At 38.8% G+C, this 23,342-nt stretch overlaps 1 protein-coding gene across 1 annotated transcript; it reads left to right on the top strand.

Moving 5' to 3' along the window:
* Window positions 1-11,784: 11,784 nt before the first annotated feature.
* On the top strand, window positions 11,785-16,633 carry LOC118492403. The gene is made up of 3 exons (XM_035990385.1): window positions 11,785-12,281; window positions 15,076-15,706; window positions 15,793-16,633. The coding sequence occupies exons 1-3, from the start codon at window positions 11,846-11,848 to the stop codon at window positions 16,523-16,525; spliced, it is 1,800 nt and encodes a 599-aa protein (XP_035846278.1). The 5' UTR covers window positions 11,785-11,845; the 3' UTR covers window positions 16,526-16,633.
* The last annotated feature ends 6,709 nt before the right edge of the window (window positions 16,634-23,342 follow it).

Here is a 23,342-nt window from a genome sequence, read left to right as displayed (position 1 = left end):
CCTTCAAGATATCTCTCAAACATCATCGACCAAACGACCAATTAACCAGCTCTAATCGACCAAGTAACAGAGGCATATGAAGAATATTGTAAGAACCGTTCGCGTAATAATAAATAAAATAAACAAATTTTATTAACTGATTACAATACAGAAATTAGAAAGCTAACAAGTATTACAATTACAACTGAAATAAAAGACAATACAAGAAGGGGGTAGAAGCAGAGGGGCTGAGTCACGTGTACACACGCTTCCCTTAAAACAAATTCCGAGTCTCCCAAGAGTACTCGTTTTGTTTCCCAGGGTACAACAGCCGGAGCAGTAGTACTGCCGGAGTTCGCCTACAAGCCGAAAGTTACCTTGATGAATGTAAGAAGAAGATTAGTAGGATGTGTGGAGAGAATTGCAAGTGCTGTTGTATTGCTGGGTTTTCGTTGTATCCTTTACAGCAAGGTATGGAGCTGTATTTATACAGCTCCCGGTTTGAAACAGCCACACAGTCGCGCCATATTGGCTCACTCTGGTGCGCCGCGCATGCCACAACACGACCCATGCACCATGCACAACCGCGCGCCTTCGTGTACCCGCGCGCGGACTGCTACGTCACGCGCTTCGAACCCGCACGCCACTTGGTCCTTGCAGCCTCTGAGATCCACCACGCGCACATGGTCAAAAATACAAAGGCGGCTCTCAAGCGGCTCGCGGCAATGTGAGCGTGCAAAGCGCCACATTGCGCCTCATCGCCCACGCCACGCGCGCGCGCGAGCGTGTGCGAGTGTCAGTTAGGGTGCTCCGCACCCTTCGCGAGGACACTAGTGTGTGCTTCCATGAAATAATAAGGATGGAGAGTTCCACCTTAAATACCCATTTAAGTTCCATCTCTCCTCCGATGTGGGACAAGGTGCTACTTTCCCTTTTGTTTCAGCATTCAATGTTTCAAACACCCAACTTTGAGCATCGATATCTCATTCATCTTAGCTCGGTTTTGGACGTGGTTTAGTTCGTTGCGAAGCTCTTCCAACATAGAACACAAACCCACAAATAAATATATAAAACCCGCTCATTTTATTATATTTATTTCTAGTCCAAAATAGGAAAAAATCATTTTCCTATATTTGTGAAAAATGCTATTATCACCTATTTTTCCAACAATCCCCCACATGAAAAATGTTATTTTCATCAAATTTCCAACAATCCCCCACATGTATGGAAATGGATATTTTCCTTACACTTTTCAACGATAAACTTCGACAGTTGAGTATTGCAAGATAGGTAGGTTGTCACCTTTGAATCTTCTTTTGTGAAGCGCACTTAGCTTACTAGCGGTGTGTAGACGCGATGTCCTTGAACATACCCCCATTTGTGTAAACGACAATACACTTCACACAATACTCTCCCTAGTTTGGCCAACTCCTCGTTGTCGTGTCCTATTATGGTCCTGGAACACTAGCCTGGTTCTGCGAGAGCTCTAGGATTTGCGCACCCCACAAATCCATTTGAAGCGACCTCACTTCTCTCTAACATAGGTGATTCTCCTGAATCATTAAAAGCATCATGGTTATTTGATTTCCCGAAATCGTTAACCTTTATATGCTTAGCCTCACTTCAATGTCTCTGATTGGAATGGACTAGGAAATATATATAACTCCCTTTTATTTAGTTTGTTTGGGGTACTCCCCCACAGTGACTCCCTTTTGGTAATATGATTAAGTTGTCCTATTGAACTTAGATCTTGGGATCTCCAGTCAACTAAGCTAGGTTTCCCACATATTCCCATTTACCACGGGCTTTAGTCCCATTCCTCTTGACGACGTTTCTACTAACTCTCTGCTTAAGCCTTTTGTAAACGGGTCCGCAATGTTATCCGCTGATCTCACATAATCAATTGTGATAACACCCGTTGAGAGTAGTTGTCATATCGTGTTATGCCTACGTCGCATATGCCTTGATCTGCCATTGTACATCAAGCTTTGAGCTCTACCAATCGCTGATTGGCTATCACAATGTACACATATGGCTGGTAAAGGCTTTGGCCATCTTGGAATATATTCCACGAATTGACGTAGCCATTCCCCCTCCTCGCCTGACTTATCCAAGGCGATAAATTCAGATTCCATTGTGGATCTCACTATGACCGTTTGCTTAGAAGACTTCCAAGCAATAGCAGCTCCTCCAAGTGTAAACACGTAACCACTTGTTGATTTGGAATCTTTATTATCCGATATCCAGTTTGCATCAGTGTATCCTTCGATCACTGCTGGTTGTCGGGTATAATGCAGTCCATAATCTCTTGTGTATCTTATGTATCTAAGCACCCTCGTGATAGCCTTCCAATGATCCGCGCACGGATTGCTTGTGTATCTACTTAGCCTACTCACCGCGTAAGCCAAGTCGGGTCTAGTACATGTCATTAGATACATTAGACTGCCAATAATTCTTGAATACTCTAACTGAGCAACTCCATCTCCTTTATTTTTCTTGAGATGTTGGGAGGTATCAACTGGAGTTCGAGCTACACTCGTATCTCCCGAGTTGAATTTTTCAAGAATTTTATCCACATAGTGAGATTGAGTTAACACAAGACCATCTTGGGTTCTTATGATCTTTACTCCAAGAATCACATCCGCTAAACCCATGTCTTTCATGTCAAATCTCGCTTTCAACATGCTTTTAGTAGCTTTGATAATTTTATCATTACTCCCAATGATAAGCATATCGTCTACATAAAGGCATAAGATCACATAACCTTCATTTGTGTCTTTGAAATAAACACATTTGTCGCACTCATTTATTTTGAATCCATTGTCAATCATGACATGATCAAACTTTTGGTGCCATTGTTTTGGTGCTTGCTTCAAGCCATATAAAGACTTGACGAGTTTACATACTTTACCCTCTTGACCTGGGGCGGAGAAACCTTCAGGTTGCTCCATGTAAATCTCTTCTTCTAAATCGCCATTTAGAAATGCGGTTTTGACGTCCATTTGGTGAACTTCCAAATTTCTTAATCGAGGTTATGCGCGTCACAGGCGAGTAGGTATCAAAGTAATCTAGACCTTCCTTTTGTCTAAATCCTTTAATCACCAACCTAGCCTTGTACTTATCAATACTTCCATCAGTTTTCATCTTCCTTTTGAATATCCAACGATATCCAAGTGGTTTGCAACCAGGTGGAAGATCTACTAACTCCCAAGTATGATTTTACAATATAGAATCTATTTCATTTCTTATTGCTTCTTTCCATTGAGGTCCTTCTGAAGAGGAAACCGCTTCGCGATATATATTGGGCTCGCCCTCAACCATATAGCTAACTAAGTCTGGACCGAAGGATTTTTCAACCCTTGGCCTTTTACTTCGCCTACGATCACTTTCTTCAACCTCAGGTCGTTCATGTGTCTTATCATTAACTACCTCATCAACTGGTGTAGATGAAATTTCACCTACTTCAAAATTAGGTGTTGATAACGTTGCATGTGTTTGTCTTCTCAAAGGAAACACATTTTCAAAGTAAGACACAACGTTAGGATTCACCTCCATGATAGTGTTTACGTGTACATCAGGATTCTTGGACTCATGTACAAGAAATCGATGTGCACTACTTTGATGCGCATACCCAATAAATATGCAATCAACAGTTTTGGGTCCTATCCTAAGAGCCTTAGGAGGTGGTACAATCACCTTTGCTAGGCACCCCCACACTTTCAAGTATTTGTATGAAGGCTTCTTCCTTTTCCATAACTCATATGGAATTTTGTCTCTCTTTTTGAGTGGTATCTTGTTCAAAAGATAGTTAGCCGAGAGAATGGCTTCCCCCCACATTTCCTGGCTCACCCCAGAACTTATCAACATGGCGTTCATCATTTCTTTCAATGTACGGTTCTTGCGTTCCGCCACGCCATTTGATTGTGGAGAATAAGGAGGTGTACACTCTTGTACAATGCCACTTTTTGCACATATATCGGCAAAAGGTGCAACATATTCGCCTCCTCGATCGCTTCGCAAAGCTTTTATCTTCTTTTGAAGTTGATTCTCAACTTCATTTTTGTACAAGATAAATTTACTTAATGCTTCATCTTTACTTTTTAGTAAATATACATAGCAATATTTAGTACTATCGTCAATAAACGTGATGAAGTACTTATTTCCACCTCTTGTGGGTACCGCTTTTAAATCACAAATATCAGTGTGAATTAAATCAAGGGGTTCGGTTATTCGTTCAACCGATTTCGATGATGATCTTGTAAGTTTGGATTCTACGCAAGTTTCACATTTATAGTGTGATTCAATATGGAATGTTGGTATACAATTTAAATTGATTAAACGACGTATTGAATTAAAATTGATGTGACCTAATCTACCATGCCATTTATTCGAATCAGAAAACTCAAGCATATAAGTAGAAGTAGTAGTAATTTTATTCATGTTCTTGACAGCCATTACATTCAATTTGAACATACCATTTTGGGCATAGCCCTTGCCTACATACATTCCTCGTTTAGTTAGTACAAACTGATCGCTCTCAAAAACTAAACGAAATCCAAACTTGTTAAGCAACCATCCCGAGACTAGATTTTTGCGCAAGTCCGGGACATACAACACGTTGCTTAGAGTGAGCTCCTTCCTTGAAGTCCACTTCAAGATCACCGTTCCTTCACCCATGATGTCCACTTCAAGATCTCCAGAAAGCGCCTTGAAGGTGGTAAAGAGGCTTTTGTCTGCGCAAACGTGACGGGTCGCGCCCGTATCAACCCACCATCCTTTTGGAGTGTTGGTCACATTATTGACCTCATCCATCATTGCGCTTTTGTCAGAAATCATTGCCACCAAAGGCATTCCGTCTTCATCCACCATGTGCGCACGCTCACGCTTTGGTTTCTTGCATTGGTTAGCCCGATGCCCCGGCTCGTCACAGTTATAACAAGTCCCTTGGAACGTCTGAGGTTTCTTTTTCACAACCCCTTTCTTCGGTCCAAGGTTACTAGCCTTTGCTTTCCCTTTGTCCTTTTTCCCCTTGCCCTTCGTGCCCTTAGAGGATTGCCCATGCTCAACCAAATTTGCGCTAGCACTAGTCTGCGCAAGGTTGCCTTTTAGGGCAATTCTATTGTCCTCTTCAATCCGAAGACGAACAATAAGGTCCTCTATAGTCATCTCCTTTCGTTTGTGTTTAAGATAATTCTTAAAATCAACCCAACTAGGAGGTAACTTTTCAATCATCGCTGCCACTTGGAATTTCTCGCTAAGTGTCATGCCTTCCGCAGAGATGTCATGAAGTATAATTTGGAATTCTTGGACTTGATTCATAACTGTTTTAGAATCAACCATTTTGAAATCCAAAAAACGGGCTACCACAAATTTCTTTGTGCCAGCATCCTCCGTTTTGTACTTCTTGTCTAAGGCATCCCAAAGGTCTTTGGAAGTCTTGACGTTGTAGTACACATTATACAACGCATCCGACAAGCCGTTTAACACATAGCCACGACATATGAAATCCGAATGCTTCCACGCATCTACCGCACACTGTCTTTGTGTGTCGGTCTCCCCTTCCACAGGTTGGGGAGCGGTTTCCGTTAAGAACCTCGCAAGGTTCATGGTGGTCAGGTAGAAGAACATCTTCTGCTGCCACCGCTTGAAGTGTAGACCCGAGAACTTCTCGGGTCGTTCAGCATGATTAGCCACTGTGGACGCTCCCATAGTGGTGGCGTTCAAGGGGGTTCCCGTCACAACACTCGTGTTGTTAACGTTGACGTTTTCATTCGACATGCTGAAAAAATTAAAATTTTAAAGTTTAGTCAAAAAATCTGATTTACGCAAAAACCAGAAGTAAACTATTAAATTTTAATTTTACCACAAATTTACTGTTTAGGCTTCTAAGTCCAACTTTGAAGACCAAAAACAGAAATTTTTTAATAATTAGAACTTACTGATTGGCTTCTAAGTCCAACTTTGAAGACCAAATCAGAAAGTTTTAGCAAATTTAGGACAACCTGAATGTAACCAAAATGGTTTTCAACCGAAGTCACTCCTTTGAAGATGAAAACCAAAAAAAATCTGTTTTTAAAACACAAACTGAGTGAAAACAAAACTGGTTTGAATCACAAACAGAATGGTTTTGATTACACGAACGGTTTTAAAAATTTGTTTTAAGATTGTAAGAACCGTTCGCGTAATAATAAATAAAATAAACAAATTTTATTAACTGATTACAATACAGAAATTAGAAAGCTAACAACTATTACAATTATAACTGCAATAAAAGACAATACAAGAAGGGGGTAGAAGCAGAGGGACCGAGTCACGTGTACACACGCTTCCCTTAAAACAAATTCCGAGTCTCCCAAGAGTACTCGTTTTGTTTCCCAGGGTACAACAGCCGGAGCAGTAGTACTGCCGGAGTTCGCCTACAACCCGAAGGTTACCTTGATGAATGTAAGAAGAAGATTAGTAGGATGTGTGGAGAGAATTGCAAGTGCTGTTGTATTTCTGGGTTTTTGTTGTATCCTCTACAGCAAGGTATGGAGCTGTATTTATACAGCTCCCGGTTTGAAACAACCAAAAACGAATTAAATGACAGGTTTAAATTGCATTAAACGTCTTCAATGCAATTTAATACGTCATTTAATTCTCAGTCAAAGCCTGTTAACTCGTCAGTTACAAAGCTGGACTGAAACTGCACTGTCATTCAAAGCTGAAAGCTTCTACGCGCGCGTGCGCGCGCAAGACACCCTGGTGCGCGCGCGCACAGGTCTGCACGCCCATGCGCGGTGCGTCCTCTTGGCTCACTGCCATCCGCGCATGCACCACGTCACCTGTGAGCCTATACGAGCACGCCATCAAAGCGCCACATTGCGCCTCATCGCCCACGCCACGCGCGCGTGCGAGTTTGGGTGCTCCGCACCCTTCGCGAGGACACTAGTGAGTGCTTCCATGAAACAATAAGGATGGAGAGTTCCACCTTAAATACCCATTTAAGTTTCATCTCTCCTCCGATGTGGGACAAGGTGTTACTTTCCCTTTTGTTTCAGCATTCAATGTTTCAAACACCCAACTTTGAGCATCGATATCTCATTCATCTTAGCTCGGTTTTGGACGTGGTTTAGTTCGTTGCGAAGCTCTTCCAACATAGAACACAAATCCACAAATAAATATATAAAACCCGCTCATTTTATTATATTTATTTCTAGTCCAAAATAGGAAAAAATCATTTTCCTATATTTGTGAAAAATGCTATTTTCACTTATTTTTCCAACAAATACAGCTTCTAATCGACGGTATTCCCTTCAATGTAATGTTTGATTGATTTAGTTTTTCATTTTTTGATTTAATTATTTATACTTATGTTCTTTGATCGAATTATAAATTGGTATGTTAGTCAAGTCATCATTCACTTAATGTGATAAACACTGATCGATGATGATATTCGATCGATGATGTTTATTGTAAGAATCACAAAATAAACAAAATTATGTGATTCTTATATAGTTACACCTTTCCCAATTGAATGTTATAATAAACAAAATTAAACATAAAATCTCGTTTATAAAGAATAAAAACTTAATTCTATAAAATATAGTAACTAAAGAAATGATTCCATGTTAGTTAGATTATAAATAAATAACATTTATTACTTTTTGTCTTTGTTTAAAAGTTAACATCAAAATCAAAATCAAATTTGAGGTCCATACAAGCATCGCGAAAGCAAAGTTGGAAACAATTTGGTGGTTGAGGACATAATTTTGTTTTGCTTTGAAAGGAATATATTGACCACGGATTCGGTCAAACAGACACACATATATATGACACATACATGACGCCAGGCTTAGGTTCATAGAAACATGGGTTACGTCATTGCACGCTCGTCTCTATCTCTTACTGAAATAAATATAAATCATAAACTCGTTTAAGTTTGCAAGCTCGATAGGTGAAGCTCGGACTCGGGTTCGTTTGCTAAACAAACTTATTTTTAAGTTCGGGTTCGGAGGGTAAACAAGTTTAAATAAGGGGCTGTTTGGTAGCCTCTTAATGACCATTCAGATGCTACCTCTTAATGGTTTAAAACCTCTGAATGAATAAGAGATAACCTCAAGTCTGAATGGTTAAGAGGTAACATCTGAATGGTAAATCATTACAGGGCCGTCTCTGAAAATCCCTAAGAATTTTTAGGCCCTGTGCGAGTAGAAAAACTGGGGCCCTCAATATAAATACGTGTAAATAAAATCAGTATTAGTATTATGACGATGGTTGTAATAACAATAAACAATAAAAAATTATTATAGCAAAATGATCTATGTTAAATAGTGAGGTCTCCATATGTATTAGACGGATGAACAAGTTTCAGAATCGGACGACATTTTCTATATCTCAAAGTCCACAATAAGCAACAAAGATTTTAATATGCACATTACATTTTTCAATCAACATATAGGGTTCAAGTGTTATCTAAACATCGGTATGAAAATGAGCTCAATTAATTTCAGAATTATTAAAAAAACTTATCAATTATCACAACTATTCATGTTCATAGGGTTAATACAAAGCTCAAATTAGCATGGATTGAGAAAAATATCTGAGTTTTATGTTACAAATAAATTATTACACCTAACATTAGTTTCATGAACAAGCAAAAGTAACCAACACTTCAATTCTTTAAGCAAAAAGAACTCTAATATGTATAAACAGGTAGAGGATCCTGTAAAAAAGACTAAAAGTGTGAGAAGGATAAGAAAGAATACACACCATTAGATCTTTGATCTAATGGTTTAGATTAATAGGGACCAAAATGTAAAATTTATTTTATTTTTTGGACTGAATTGAAAATTATAGGGGTAATAAAGTCTTTTAAATCCATTCAAAAGAGGTAACTGTAATTAAAATCCCTACAATCTCTCTCTCTCTCTCCAATCGCACTACTACCAGAGAGCTCTCTCTCTCTCTCCAATCGCAGAAATCGTTGGTAACATGAAACGAAAATCGGATTTCAGTAGTTGTTCTTGTGAATCGGCTTTATGTAGGTCATCGATTGGAGTTTTTTTTGTGGTTTTTGATCCGATTGATGAAGATCGCATGTTTATTGTGGTGGTTCGAGCGGCGGCGGTGGTGGTTCGAGCGGCGGCGGTGGTGGTGGTGTTGGATCGGCAGTGGTGGTGCTGGAAGTGGCAGTGGTGGTGGTGCCGGAAGTGAAGAAGATGATACAGTGGTGTTATATTTTATTTTCTGAATGGTGTTTTTTTTTCTGAATGGTGTTTTTTTATTTTCATTAATGGTGTTTTTTTTGTATTGAATGGTGTTATTTTTGTACTGAATGGTGTTATTTTTGTACTGAATGGTGTTATATTCTTTGTACTGAATGGTGTTATATTCTTTGTACTGAATGGTGTTTTTTTTACTGCTGAATGGTGTTATTTTGTTTACTGAATGGTGTTATTTTGTTTGCTGAATGGTGTTATTTTGTACCGAATGGTGTTATTTTGTTTGCTAAATGATGTTATTTTTTTCTGAATTGTGTTATATTTAAAACACCATGTATGAACATGCTATGAATGGTGTTATATTTATGGACGGTTATAAGTCCTAAAATCCAGGTTTTTCTCTCTCCATATCCTTAAATCAAGGATTACCATATTTGAATTTACAATCTTACCCTTTTCAATTAATTTAGATCTAATGGTTGAGATTCTTTCTTACCTTTCTCACACTTTAGGCCTTTTTTACAATAACTCCACTCTGTATAAACATATCTAAATTAGTTTGCAACACTAACCATTTCATATAAGTAAAATAAATGATACTAGAAAACGGAGTCCTACTAGGTTTATATTGTAAACGAAAGAACTTATTATGTAAATGATAACATTAGGAAAAAAAAGAACTTACAAAAATTAAACTAAAGACTAAAAAGGTAAATTTGTTGGAGCATATGGGCCTTATGAGTTTCCACCAATTAAAAAATAAGCTGAATCATCTAGTTGAGGCCCAAACAAAACTTGGAAGAACTCAAAAAGGGTGTACATATTCAGACACCTTATCCTCTAAATCCACACCCTTCTAGACGCCTCGTATAGACCTATACGAGGCGTATAGGTTTGCTTTTCCCGACAGCTTCTGCACCTCGTACAACGTCACATCAGTCAACTTATACGGGGAGTCTAGCCCTATACGAAGGGTCAATACGAAGGTATTTAGACGCCTCGTATAGGTCTATACGAGGCGTCTTGGACTGACCGATTTGACTATGATGAGACTATGTCCGACATGACTTAAAGGCATACGGGGAGTAAAGACCTATACGAGGCGTCTTTAACTCACATAAATTGCAACCTACAGTGCGTTCTTGGTCCACATCCGAGCATTCAACAAACAAACACTCACATTCTGTTTCTTCTTTTATTTGTCTTTGCGTTATTATCATCCCGGAGTGTTGAAATGTCATCATATTGGGACGGCAACTATATCTTCGGGCAGTATTCTAGCGAAAAGTGGGGGCACGAAGGCGTTCCGGTAACAGTTATTAGCGTAAATGTTTTAATTGCTTGTTGTTTTAGTTTATTATTTACTAATGATGATACGGTTGTCTATTTTGGAGGAGTCTGGCGTTCCCGATTCTAATGAGCAAGAGGAGGTTGTGTCTAGTATACAAGGAAAACAAAACAGCCCGTTTCTAGATTTGAACAAGCATCCTCCTGTTAATGAAACAGCCCCTGTAGATGACTCATACCATGCTAGTGGATACGGAGGAGACGGTGGATACGGAGGAGACGGTGGATACGGAGGAGACGGTGGATACGGAGGAGACGGTGGATACGGAGGAGACGGTGGATACGGAGGAGACGGTGGATACGGAGGACACCGTGGATACGGAGTAGACGGTGGATACGGAGGAGACAGTGGATACGGAGGAGACAGTGGATATGGTGGATACGGTGGATACGGTGGATACGTGGGATACGGTGGATACGGAGGAGACGGTGATCATCAGCAATTCATTTCCCCGGGCACTCCTTATGTTCATCAAAACAATTCGGACGTTGGAGGATATGGTGGTTATGGTGGATATGGTAGATATGGTGGTGAAGCACCTCCGATTCTGGACAGTCTGTACTTAAAAAAGACGGTATAAATTGCTATTTTATTATTAATATTATTATTATTATTATTATTATTATTATTATATTATTATATTATTATTATTATTATATTATTATTATTATTATTAATATTGTCGATGTTACAGGTTTTCAACTCCTTAGATGAACTAAAGAAACGGATACAAGAAATAGCAAATGCGGATGGTTTCGTTATTGTCACCCGTCGATCAAAGAAAATCGGGGGAAGAACCGGGAGGGTATGGCTTGAATGTGATCGTGGTGGTGAGCACCAGAGTACATCAACACTTAGAAAAGCTGGAAGCAAAAAAACCGGTTGCCCGTTTTACCTGCTAGCTGTTCGAAACCACCCGTATGAAACCTGGGAGATAAAAGACGGAACAATTGAACATAACCACGAACTTTGTGAGGACCTGTCGGCCCACGCGTTTGTGCGAAGGTTTACTCCAAGCGAAATGAAACTGATCGAGCAGCTGACAGCTCAAAACATGGAGCCGCGCAAAATATTTCAAACGATAAGGAAGCAGGACCCCGACAGGTTTCATGTTCAGAAAGACGTTCAAAACGTTGTAGCGAAGATTAGAGCCGAACAAAGACAAGGATTGACTCCCATGCAGTCACTAGAAAATGTGCTGATGAACAACGACTTTATTTACGAGACACGGGAAGAACCCGGAACAGAGATCGTAACAGAGATCTTCTTTCTTCATCAGGACTCGAGAGTCTTGTGGCGTGCATTCCCCCACGTCATGATGATCGATGCAACGTACAAGACAAACATATACAATATGCCCTTTATCCAGATTGTTGGTATGACGCCTACCAACAAATCGTTTATTATCGCGCATGCCGTTGTTAGTAAAGAACGGGGTGATAACTTTGTGTGGGTGCTTGAGAGGGTTAAGGCAATGTTGGATGAATGTATGGAGCCACGTGTGATTTTAACGGATAGAGACCTAGCCCTTATGGGCGCGTGTGCTAAAGTATTTCCAGACGCCTCCAGGCTTCTTTGCAGGTGGCACATACAACAGAATGTTATGAAGCACTGCAAGGGTGCCTTCACAGACGACGACTGGAAGAAATTTATGTCATTCTGGGGTTCATTGATTGAGTCTCCATCCATACCCATCTACGACTACCACTTGCGCAACATGCGAAAGCGACTTGTGGAGTGCAAACGTTCTAGTAAGTTTTTCTAATAACATGCGACTCACCTATGCAAATTTTATTAAATTATTTTTACTTTTTAGGAGTCTTCAAATACGTGTACGATAACTGGCTAAAAGACTATAAGGAGATGTTTGTCTTTGCGTGGACTGATAAGAGGCGCAACTTTGGTAATCGTACTACAAACAGAGTTGAGAGCCAACATGCCAACTTAAAGAGATACGTCGAAGATAGGAGCTCGCTGGACCGTATAGTTGGTTGTGTCCGGGATATAGTTGAGACACAGTTCGGTGAAATAAGGAAGACTTTTCGAGAAAGCATCGAAAAAACAATGAAACACCACAAACACCCGATGTTTCAACACCTACTTGGAAAAGTATCCCACAAAGCCCTTGACTTGTTGCATGGAGAGGCAATTAGGAGGCTAGATGTCTTGGAGCGCTTTAATTCATCATGTGGTTGCCAAATGTGGCACAGCTGTGGGTTGCCCTGTGCTTGTAGGATAGAAAAGTACATTGTGGGTTTCGGTCTGTGGCTGTGGGCTTAGGGATGGATCAGAGTTCATGGGGGCTTATTAGGAGGGACCTTGTCCAAGAAATGGATCAGAACGAATCGATCTGGTTCCCAATATTTGAAGCATGGGCTGATGGTTATTTTCACACGCATCGTCAGGGCCTAATTTGGGATTCAGTGGCCGGTTGTGGGGAGAATCACTGGATGGACTTCCCCTTTGCAGGACTTCTTATTGCACAAACGTACGGTATCGGGGTGCACCTGTTAACGACAACCATGGGTGCGAGTTCCACTTACTTCCCAATACTAAGTCCTCCGGCTAATCAACAACCATTATTCATAACGCTTACACATGTTAACGAGAACCACTTCATACATGTTAAGCTGGAAGGGGATTATCCTATGCCATCAGCACACGGGCTATGGTTGACCCACCGAAGACCCCATACAGGACAATGGGAAGATATGTACTTGCCACGTCTAGAATGGTATACATCGATAATGAATCCTCGGCCAAGATCAAACCCCAGTCTTAATTACATAGATAGTTACACGGAAGAATGATTTTTGTAATTAATAGTATTTTATTGTAATTAATAGAATTTTATTTTAATTAATAGTATTTTATTGTAATTAATAGTATTTTATTTTAATTAATAGTATTTTATTGTAATTAATAGTATTTTTTTTGTAATTAATACTATTTTTTTGTAATTAATAGTGTTTTTTTGTAATTAATACTATTTTTTGTAATTAATAGTATTTTTTTGTTATTAATACTATTTTTTTTAATTTTCTACAAAAAATACAACTGTACGACTCGTACAGAACTAGACTCCTCGTATATAGTTGTTCAAAAGACCATTTAGCCCCTGATATGCCCCCAATCTAGGCTTATTTCAGGGGCTAAAAAGTAATTTCACTTAAACCAGACGCCTCGTATAGTGCTATACTGAGCGTCTATCAGAGCGAGTTTTTGAAAATTTAAATTTTGAATATCTGAATTTCAAAATTTGAATTTTTTGAAAATGGACGCTTCGTATAGACCTGTACGAGGCGTCTATTTGAGCGGTAACAATTCTTTTCTTTTAAATTTGAATTTTGAAAATATTATTGGTTAATTACTATTTTACCCCTGTTTAGACCCCAGTATAGCCTTTAAGCAGGGGCTCAAAGGTAATTTCAAGCCTGTACGATTCGTACAGGTCTGTACGAGGAGTATAAATGAGGCGGTTACTTTATCACCTTTTTCTTTTTTTATTATTAAAATGTATTATTAAATGACCATTTTGCCCCTGTGTAGCCCTCCGTATAGCCTTTTTTCAGGGGCAAAATGGTAATTAACCATTCCAGAAATATCTTTTTGGTTTGGTTAATTACCATTTTGCCCCTGAAAAAAGGCTATACGGAGGGCTAAACAGGGGCAAAATGGTCATTTAACAAAAAGAATAGACGCTTCGTATAGATCTATACGAGGCGTCTAGGCTTCGTATAACACAGGGGGGGGCCTAGACGACACAGATCATACACCCACACAAAAAACACACACATACGCTGCTGCTTGATCTATACGCGTCGGACGTATTTTCAACCGTATTTTTGAAGAATCGAAGCATCACCGGTACGTATTTCATCCCCTAGTTAAGTATTTTTGTCTCGTTTATGCCTTTAGACCGTAGGTTTGCCCTGAATTTGAATTTTGTTGGGTTTTGGGGGTTTTAAGTATGATGATGATGATGAACTTGTAGAACAGGACGCCGAGTATAGCCCTATACGAGGGCTATACGAGGGTCTGATTTTTTTTTTATTATTATTGTTATTATTGTTTATTGTTATTATTATTATTATTAATTATTATTATTGTTATTATTTATTAATTATTATATTATTATTATTATTATTATTTATTAATTATTATTATTAAAAACATTATTATTATTTTTATTTATTATTTATTAATTATTATTATATTATTATTATATTATTATTATATTATTATTATTATTATTAATATTATTATTGTTATTAAATATTATTATTATTATTATTATTATTTATTAATTATTATTGTTAAAACATTATTATTATTATTAATATTATTATTGTTATTAAATATTATTATTATTATTATTATTATTATTATTATTTATTAATTATTATTATTAAAAACATTATTATTATTGTTATTTATTATTTATTAATTATTATTATATTATTATTATATTATTATTATATTATTATTATATTATTATTATTATTATTTATTTATTTATTTATTATTGTTTGTATACGTATACAGTATTTATTATGGAGGACGATCTGATACCGGGCGATGACATTCACATAGAGCCGGTTCAGCAGGGTCCACGACGGAGACAGCGACCGCCTGTGGATACGCTGCAGGGGCATCCATATCTTGAGTTTCCCGACGGCACTGACGCCGCCCGTCATTGCCAGAAGCTTAGGAGGATGCACGTTGGATCGCATGCATCGATCGACTGGGATGCGATGGAGGAGATTGCTGAGACGCCGAGAGTGCGTCGGTTTATACCTATCGATTCGCCGTGGCATCGTCTTTTTGATTTGGCGCACACGCCGACCTACAGGGAGCTGCTGGTCGAGTTCCTTTCGTCATTCACATTTCACCCTCCTGGGGAGCCAGTGCCGCTTCCGTACCCAGGTGCTCCCCATCCGCCTGAGGTTTCTTTCAGGCTTGCTGGCGTTATGCGTTCGATGACGCTAACACAGTTTGCGGTGCATTGTGGTTTATACATGCAGGAGGAGATCGAGACTGAGATTTACACAGCGGGGCTAGTGGTGGTTGAAAAACCCACTCTTGTAGGGTTTTGGCAGGTGATTGCGGGGGCGGATCATTGGGAGCACGAAAAGTCGAAGGGGAGGGTGTCGTTTGTTAGGGACCCACTATACAGGTATGTACGTTTATTATTGCAATTATTGTGATTATATGCACTGTTTATTAATCTCTGTTCTTGTATTTCGCTAACACTATCTGCAGGTATCTGCACCATTTGCTCGCCACTTCTATTTCAGCGCGCGGCTACAGCCGTGAGTGGTGTACGACCACAGATCTTTTTTTCCTTTACTGTTTGTTGTATAGGAGGTCGTGCGCGCTAGCACACGGTCTAGCCCAGTACTTCGCCTCCGGCCATCACCGGCAGGAGCGCGGATTTTTGTATGGCGGGGCGTACGTGACCGTCATTGCCCGTTCATTGGGCCTCGTACCACACCAGGACCCACATCTACGGACGCCGGCCATCATGCCGACGCGGATGGGTATGCAGTCGCTATGGGGGATGAGGGTTATCAGGAGGTTCCCCATTGGCCCGCGGTTTAAAAACCGCGAAGGGGGCGTATGGACAGAGCAGGCCTTACCAGAGCATTTCGAGCCCGTTCATCCTCCTGCAGATCCTGCTGATGTAGTGCCCGTGGAGGACCCTCCGGAGGATCTAGACGGTGCAGCGGAGCCACAGCCACCGCCACCTGCCGGGGCACCTCAGTTTCCACGTCACGTTATTCGAGGTCGTGCCCCAGGAGCTGCGCTACATCCGGATGTACGAGCCAGGCTTGACAGGCTCGACGATTTGGTAGGTTGGCTGGTACGGGCGGAGCAGGATAGACGAGAGAGAGAGGGATTACCCCCGATACCGCTTCCACCGGTTCGAGCACCACATCAGGAGCACCAGCCGCAGCAGCAGCATCAGGATTCAGATTCGGATTTGGATGCATAGACCTGTTGTTGTTTTTATTGTTATTATGGATGTACAAACTTATCTTATATATTTTTGTTATGGATGTAAACAGTTATCTTATATATGTCATATTTATGTTTGTTTTCAGTTATTCGGTTACTTAATGATTGTTGTCTTAAATTTAGGTAATACGGAAACAATATAACCCCCTGAATATAATACGGATACAATATTTGAAAGAAATAAAATTTTAATCGAAAGAATAATATTTAAAAAAGTAAAATGTTAAAAACAATATAATATTTAATCAATATAATATATTTAAAGAGCCGATTTTTAAAATAGTTGATTTAATTGATATAAAACAAAAACTTTTTTAAACTTTTTATAGTGTAAAAAACAAAAAAAAAACAAAACTTTTTTAAAAACCAAAAAAGAACGATTTTTAAAGGCAAATAGTTAATTTTTAAAAAACAAAAACTTTTTATAGTGTAAAAAAGAAAAAAAACTTTGTTTAAAACACCAAAAAAAATTTCAACAAAAAAACACATCTTCAAAAACTATTCAAAAAACCATACCCAAACCCACCAAAACACCCCTGATTTCAGCCAAAAAAAAAAAAACCAAACATGGACGCCTCGTATAGCCCTATACCCTGCGTATAGGGTTCCTTAAACAACGTGGCTGACACCCTCTGAGACCCCATCGAATTCAGTGCATGTACGCCTCGTATAGAGCTATACGAGGCGTCTAGGTTTGAAAAAGTGTGAAAATAGGCGCAGGCGGTGTCCGGATAGTTTGAGCCCTCAAAAAAGTAGAAAAAAAAAATCAAACACCACAGGAAATCGAACACGGGAGGTTTAAAATGGTTAAAAAGGGACCTTTCCACTGCACCAAAGAGCCAACTTGTTCATGTTTTTATGTTAAAAGTTCTATATATAAATTATAGGTATATTTTTGAACAATTTTTGGCCCCTCGATATTATGGGCCCTGTGCGGTGGCACTTCCCGCACAGGCCCAAAGCCGGCCATGAATCATTACATGTCACATTCTTCTACCTTCTCATTGGTAAAATTCTTAATGGTTCCATTAAAAGGTAGCCTCTTAATGACTATCCAGATGCTACCAAACGGCCCCTAAGTTCGGCTCGCCTCGTTTACTAAACAATTTTAAATAAGAGATAAACGTTATTAAATATTAAAAAACTAATATATCACTAAGGCTCGGCGAGCCTGACGAGCTTCACATGCCAGGCTCGAGCTCGGGCTCGATAAATAAACGAGCTTTGTTTTAGGCTTAAGCTCGACAAGGCTCGGCTCGTTTCGAACTTTTTTGCGAGCGGCCTGGCTTGTTTGCACCCCTAATTACAATTAAAAAGCTAAAAAATTAATAAGGAAGTATTTTTTTTTTGTTTGTTGAAGAAATCGTGTATAAAATACTATTTACTATTTAAGTGAAGTTTGTATATATAAAAAATAAAACTAACCTACTTTTTAAGATGTTACTTTCGTCTTAAACTAATCTATTCACCTAATTTAGATGTTTAATTGAAGTTAGTTATCACGAAAATGAGTTATGGTATGTGACATGTACGTAAAATGGGTTATAGGTGCGCAAATCTTACACATTTGCATTGATGTGTGAAAACTGATAATAATCAGATGATGAAGTGACATTTTAATGTTAATTACATTGTTATTTTACTTTTTGTTATCACAAACGCCCTTAGGGTGAACGGGGTTGGTGTGGGGAAGGATGTGGTGTGCCCTTTCATCGCGCAACAACACTGCCGCCAACCCTTCCCTCACCGCTGAATTATGTTGATTTCGGTGAATGGTTACCGCACAAAGGGAGAGGAGAGAGAGAGAGAGACGTGTATAGTGGGCTCTACTATCTTTAACCAATCATACATTTTTCCTTTTAAAAAAAATCGTTTGAGTGAAACCACCCATTGTGATTAAGGGCAAAGGAAGTTGGAGAGGGGTATTGACATGGCAAAAAATTATTGGTGGAAATTTATTCTCACGAGGTGACCACCCCTCTCACCCTTATACCTAACAATATTATCACAGAGGAAACAAATATGTTTATGCATTGGTACAGATGTAAACAGTCCGAACAAACACGAAGAAAGCTTTGCTTTAGGGCTGGGCAAAGTGTTCATCACTTGTCGCTCGCTCAGAAATTTATTGGAAAATACTCGCTTGATTTTTTCCTCAATTGTAAACGAGCCGATCAGCTCGGTTCGGTTTGTAAACGAGTCAAGCATGAGCAAAGGTCCGCTCGGCTCGACTCGAATATTTTTTACTTATTTTATATACAAGTATATATTTTTATATGCACAAATATATAATTATTTTTATAATTACCACCCTATTGAATATAAGAATTGCAAGTGGATTTAGCCCAAATTATAGTAGCCCAACACCAGATCTAAGTCACTAACTCTAATTTCTTTTGATTTTGACTTCATTCACACGTTCACTAATAAATATCAAAATGAGCCACCCCTATCAAATGACCTCATGTCTTCACTTTTCAGGGTTCAATCGCAACTTCACACAATCACGCTTCACTCTTCAGCCGTAGCCCACACCGCTCACAGCCATCACAATTCCCAACGACATCGTCTGGCTAGCCAACAACGCTCCCAGCTACTCTTCAGGCAATTGAACTTATATGTATCTTGTCACTAACTCTAATTTCTTTTGATTTTGACTTCATTCACACGTTCACTAATAAATATCAAAATGAGCCACCCCTATCAAATGACCTCATGTCTTCACTTTTCAGGGTTCAATCGCAACTTCACACAATCACGCTTCACTCTTCAGCCGTAGCCCACACCGCTCACAGCCATCACAATTCCCAACGACATCGTCTGGCTAGCCAACAACGCTCCCAGCTACTCTTCAGGCAATTGAACTTATATGTATCTTGAGTGAATGACAATTGAGCGAAAACGAGCAACATTTTGAGTGAAACAATTTTGAGTGAAAGAATGTTGACATTTAAATTTGAAGTCTTTGTATTAAAATTTAATTTAAAAATGAAAACGAGCAAAACGGGGCTACTCGATTATAAACAGAGCGAATTCGAACAGAGCCTAGCCGCTCGGTTTCAATTCGAGCATAGTACGAGCTGACGTTCACTCGGCTCGGCTCATGAACAACTCTACTTTGCTTGTGTTTGATCACTTAATTTTAAGTTTTAACGGAGCAAATGAACAGACACAAAAACATAAATGAATATATTTTTTTGTTTATGCTTGTTTGCTAATATGTTGAAAGAACATAAACGAACACATATGAAAACGCACACACATTACTTTGTCGAATGATTCATCAATTGTTTTGTCGAATTGTTCACTAATTACTTTGTCGAACGATTCATTAATGGTTTGCGTTATTTACATCCATACATATGTAAAGTTGGGTGTTTTCATATGAGAGTTTGTAAATACGTTCAAGTGGTAATGTAGTTTAGCATTTCGAGCACCACTACACCTCCACTCTCTTCTGATCCGATCATCTTTTAGATATGCAATAAAACTCATTTTTGATAATTCATTCATTCTCTCCATCGTCTATTATCACCACACTCTAGACATGGTTATTTTACGACACAACAAACGCGAAGGAAATTTAACAACTAATGTATATGAAAGCGATTTCTCGGATATGGATCTTAGTTTACCTAAAATGAAAACAACAAAAACTGAGCTGGCCGAGTTACCGGCGCGTACAACATTTGCAAACTCTGATGGAAAGAAACACAAAGTTACATTTGATGAACATGGTAAGTTTTCTTAGACCATAATTTTGTGAGACAAAAATTATAATCCACAACCACCAACACCCACCGCCGGGAATTTTAATCAAACATAAAATTGTGTACTCGCTTCCGCCTTGAAATTAATATTAGATATTAATTAAACGAATAAAATAACATATTATTTAAATTAAAATTGTACACTAATTCCCAACAGTGGTATGAGAGCTGCTTTTGCATTCATTTAAATGTTATATTTTAAATCGTTCTATGTTTTATTCGATATAAAATTTTAGTTTGACAAAGACCGAGTCCTTTTCGTTTGTGATGATTGTAATGGATTAATAAATCGAGCTCTAGGACCTTTGAGTTATTTGTGAAATTGTTTGTAGTTTTTGGGTTTTTAATCAATATGTTGTATTTCTATGGTTTAATAGAACCCCTGTGTAATAGATAAGTTTTATTTTTATGTAAAAGTGTTTTATTGTAAAATTGTAAATGAACGAAGACAAATATTGAAGACTGAAGACGGAGAAACCACTAACAAAGATAGATGGTAAGTGTTTATCGTTTTTCTTTGTGTATAACATATAAAGTGCACTAACAAGGGAGGGTAACACATGTTGAAGTCCATAAAGTGTGCCAGAGATGTTGGATCAGTTCTGTTTAAACATAATGGAAAATATGAATAACATACCTGTTACAGCAGACAGGCCGGTAGAGAATCCAGTCAGAGATGCAGCCATAGAGTTCGACATGATTGTCAGGATGATCTGGTTCCTCCTTAGGGTGTAAGGTGATGATGGTGAAGAACCGAAAGTAGGGTTGATTTCGGTTATGGGGAGAGAGACGAAAATTGATGTTATGAGGTTTGTGATTGTGTAATTTGTGTAACCCTTAAACTCTCTAATAATCCCCTTATTTATACACCCAAGAGGAAACCTAATTAGTTAATAAGGGTAATATGGTCCATCAACAATTACCAACTAATTATTAATAGGTTATTAATATATTTTGATCTAATATAATATAAATGATTATAAAGGCTACAAGATTAAATATTACATTAATAATATATTTAATCTCACATTCTCCCACTTAGCCGTGTAATCATTTATCATGAGTATTAGGTAAGCCTGGCCAGGAGTTAACACTCATTTTAGCCTTAAACCAAGAACTATAGCGGAGAAATACAGCCGTTGAATCATCATTCGACTCAGGACCCCCATTAATCATACTATAGCCTCAATTTAAAACCTAATAGTTACGACCAAAATATGTATAAGCCCTTTAGCGTCTGATTTGTATTTATATTTGTCTATATGTCATTACACCGGCAGAACATATGTTAGAGACATACAAAATCAAACTGAGGAAATTTCATTAATTAAAACATAAGCTAGTACAATATGCCATTAAATAAGGTCTTTCGTAAGTCCCATATTCGTTACATGTTCTTCGAAAACTTTAGGTGGGAGACCTTTAGTCATCGGATCCGCAAGCATATCTTTAGTACTAATATACTCAATACAAAGATTATTTTCCTCAACTCGTTCACGTACGAACAAATATTTTGTATCGAGATATAAACCAGCTCCAGTCGAACTGTTACTGTTCGAGAAACTAACGGCAGCTGAGTTATCACAGTAAGGGGCTGTTTGGTAGCCTCTGAATGGTCATTAAGAGGCTACCTCTTAATGGAACCATTAAGAATTTTACCAATGAGATGGTAGAAGAATGTGACATGTGATGATTTACCATTCAGAGGTTACCTCTTAACCATTCAGACTTGAGGTTACCTCTTATTCATTCAGAGGTTTTAAACCATTAAGAGGTAGCATCTGAATGGTCATTAAGAGGCTACCAAACAGCCCCTAAAGCTTCAATGGTCTAGAAATGGAATTAACGATTTTGAGTCCAGTGATCAGATTTCTAAGCAACATTCCATGACAGGTTGCGTTGTAAACAGCAATGTATTCTGCCATCATCGTGGAAGTTGTAGTTAACTGTTGTTTATTACTCTTCCATGAGATAGGTCCGCCTGCTAACATAAAGATGTAGCCCGAAGTGGATTTCTTGTCATCTTTGCATTTGGCAAAGTCAGAATCAGAATAACCTACCACTTCTAAATGATCACTTCTTCTATAAGTCAGTTTATAGTCTTTCGTCCCTTGCAGATATCCGAGGACCTTCTTAGCTGCTTTCCAGTGATCTAGGCCAGGATTAGTCTGATAACGGCCTAGCATTCTAGCAATATAAGCGATATCTGGGCGAGTACAGACTTGAGCATACATCAGGCTCCCGACTACTGACGCGTAAGGTATCTGGCTCATTTGCTCCTTTTCAATCTCTGTTGTCGGACACTGGAATGAACCGAAAACATCTCCCTTAACTACTGGAGCGACGCAGGGTTTGCACTGTTGCATGTTGTAACGTGTAAGGACACGATCTATGTAAGTCTTTTGAGACAATCCTAAGATCCCTTTGTGTCTATCTCGGTGAATTTCGATGCCAATGACGTAAGAAGCATCTCCGAGATCCTTCATGTCGAAGTTATGCGAGAGTAACCGCTTCGACTCATGCAACATGTCTAAACTATTACTTGCCAATAGAATATCATCTACATAAAGGACAAGTATAGTAAAGTTACTCCCACTCATCTTGAGGTAGGTGCATTGATCCACTTGATTCTTCATAAAACCTTGCCTCTTCATGACTTCATCAAACTTGAGATACCATTGACGTGATGCTTGTTTTAACACGTAAATGGATTTCTTCAACTTGCAGACTAGATGCTCCTGGCCTTCAGGTTTAAAGCCTTCAGGTTGTTTCATGTAAACATCTTCGTCTAAGTCTCCGTTAAGGAAAGCAGTTTTGACATCCATTTGATGCAGCTCTAAATCAAAATGAGCTACTAGGGCCATAACGATCCTTAATGAATCTTTACGAGTGACAGGTGAAAACGTCTCTTGATAATCAATTCCCTCTTTCTGAGTGTAGCCCTTTGCAACCAATCTCGCTTTATAGCGTTCAACGTTCCCATTCGGATCCAGTTTTGTTTTGAACACCCATTTACAACCTACA

The sequence above is a fragment of the Helianthus annuus genome, chromosome 5, assembly GCF_002127325.2.
Source record: "Helianthus annuus cultivar XRQ/B chromosome 5, HanXRQr2.0-SUNRISE, whole genome shotgun sequence".
Lineage (NCBI taxonomy): Eukaryota > Viridiplantae > Streptophyta > Magnoliopsida > Asterales > Asteraceae > Helianthus > Helianthus annuus.
Note: the sequence above shows the minus strand (reverse complement) of the source record. Positions and strands in the feature narration are given on the sequence as shown.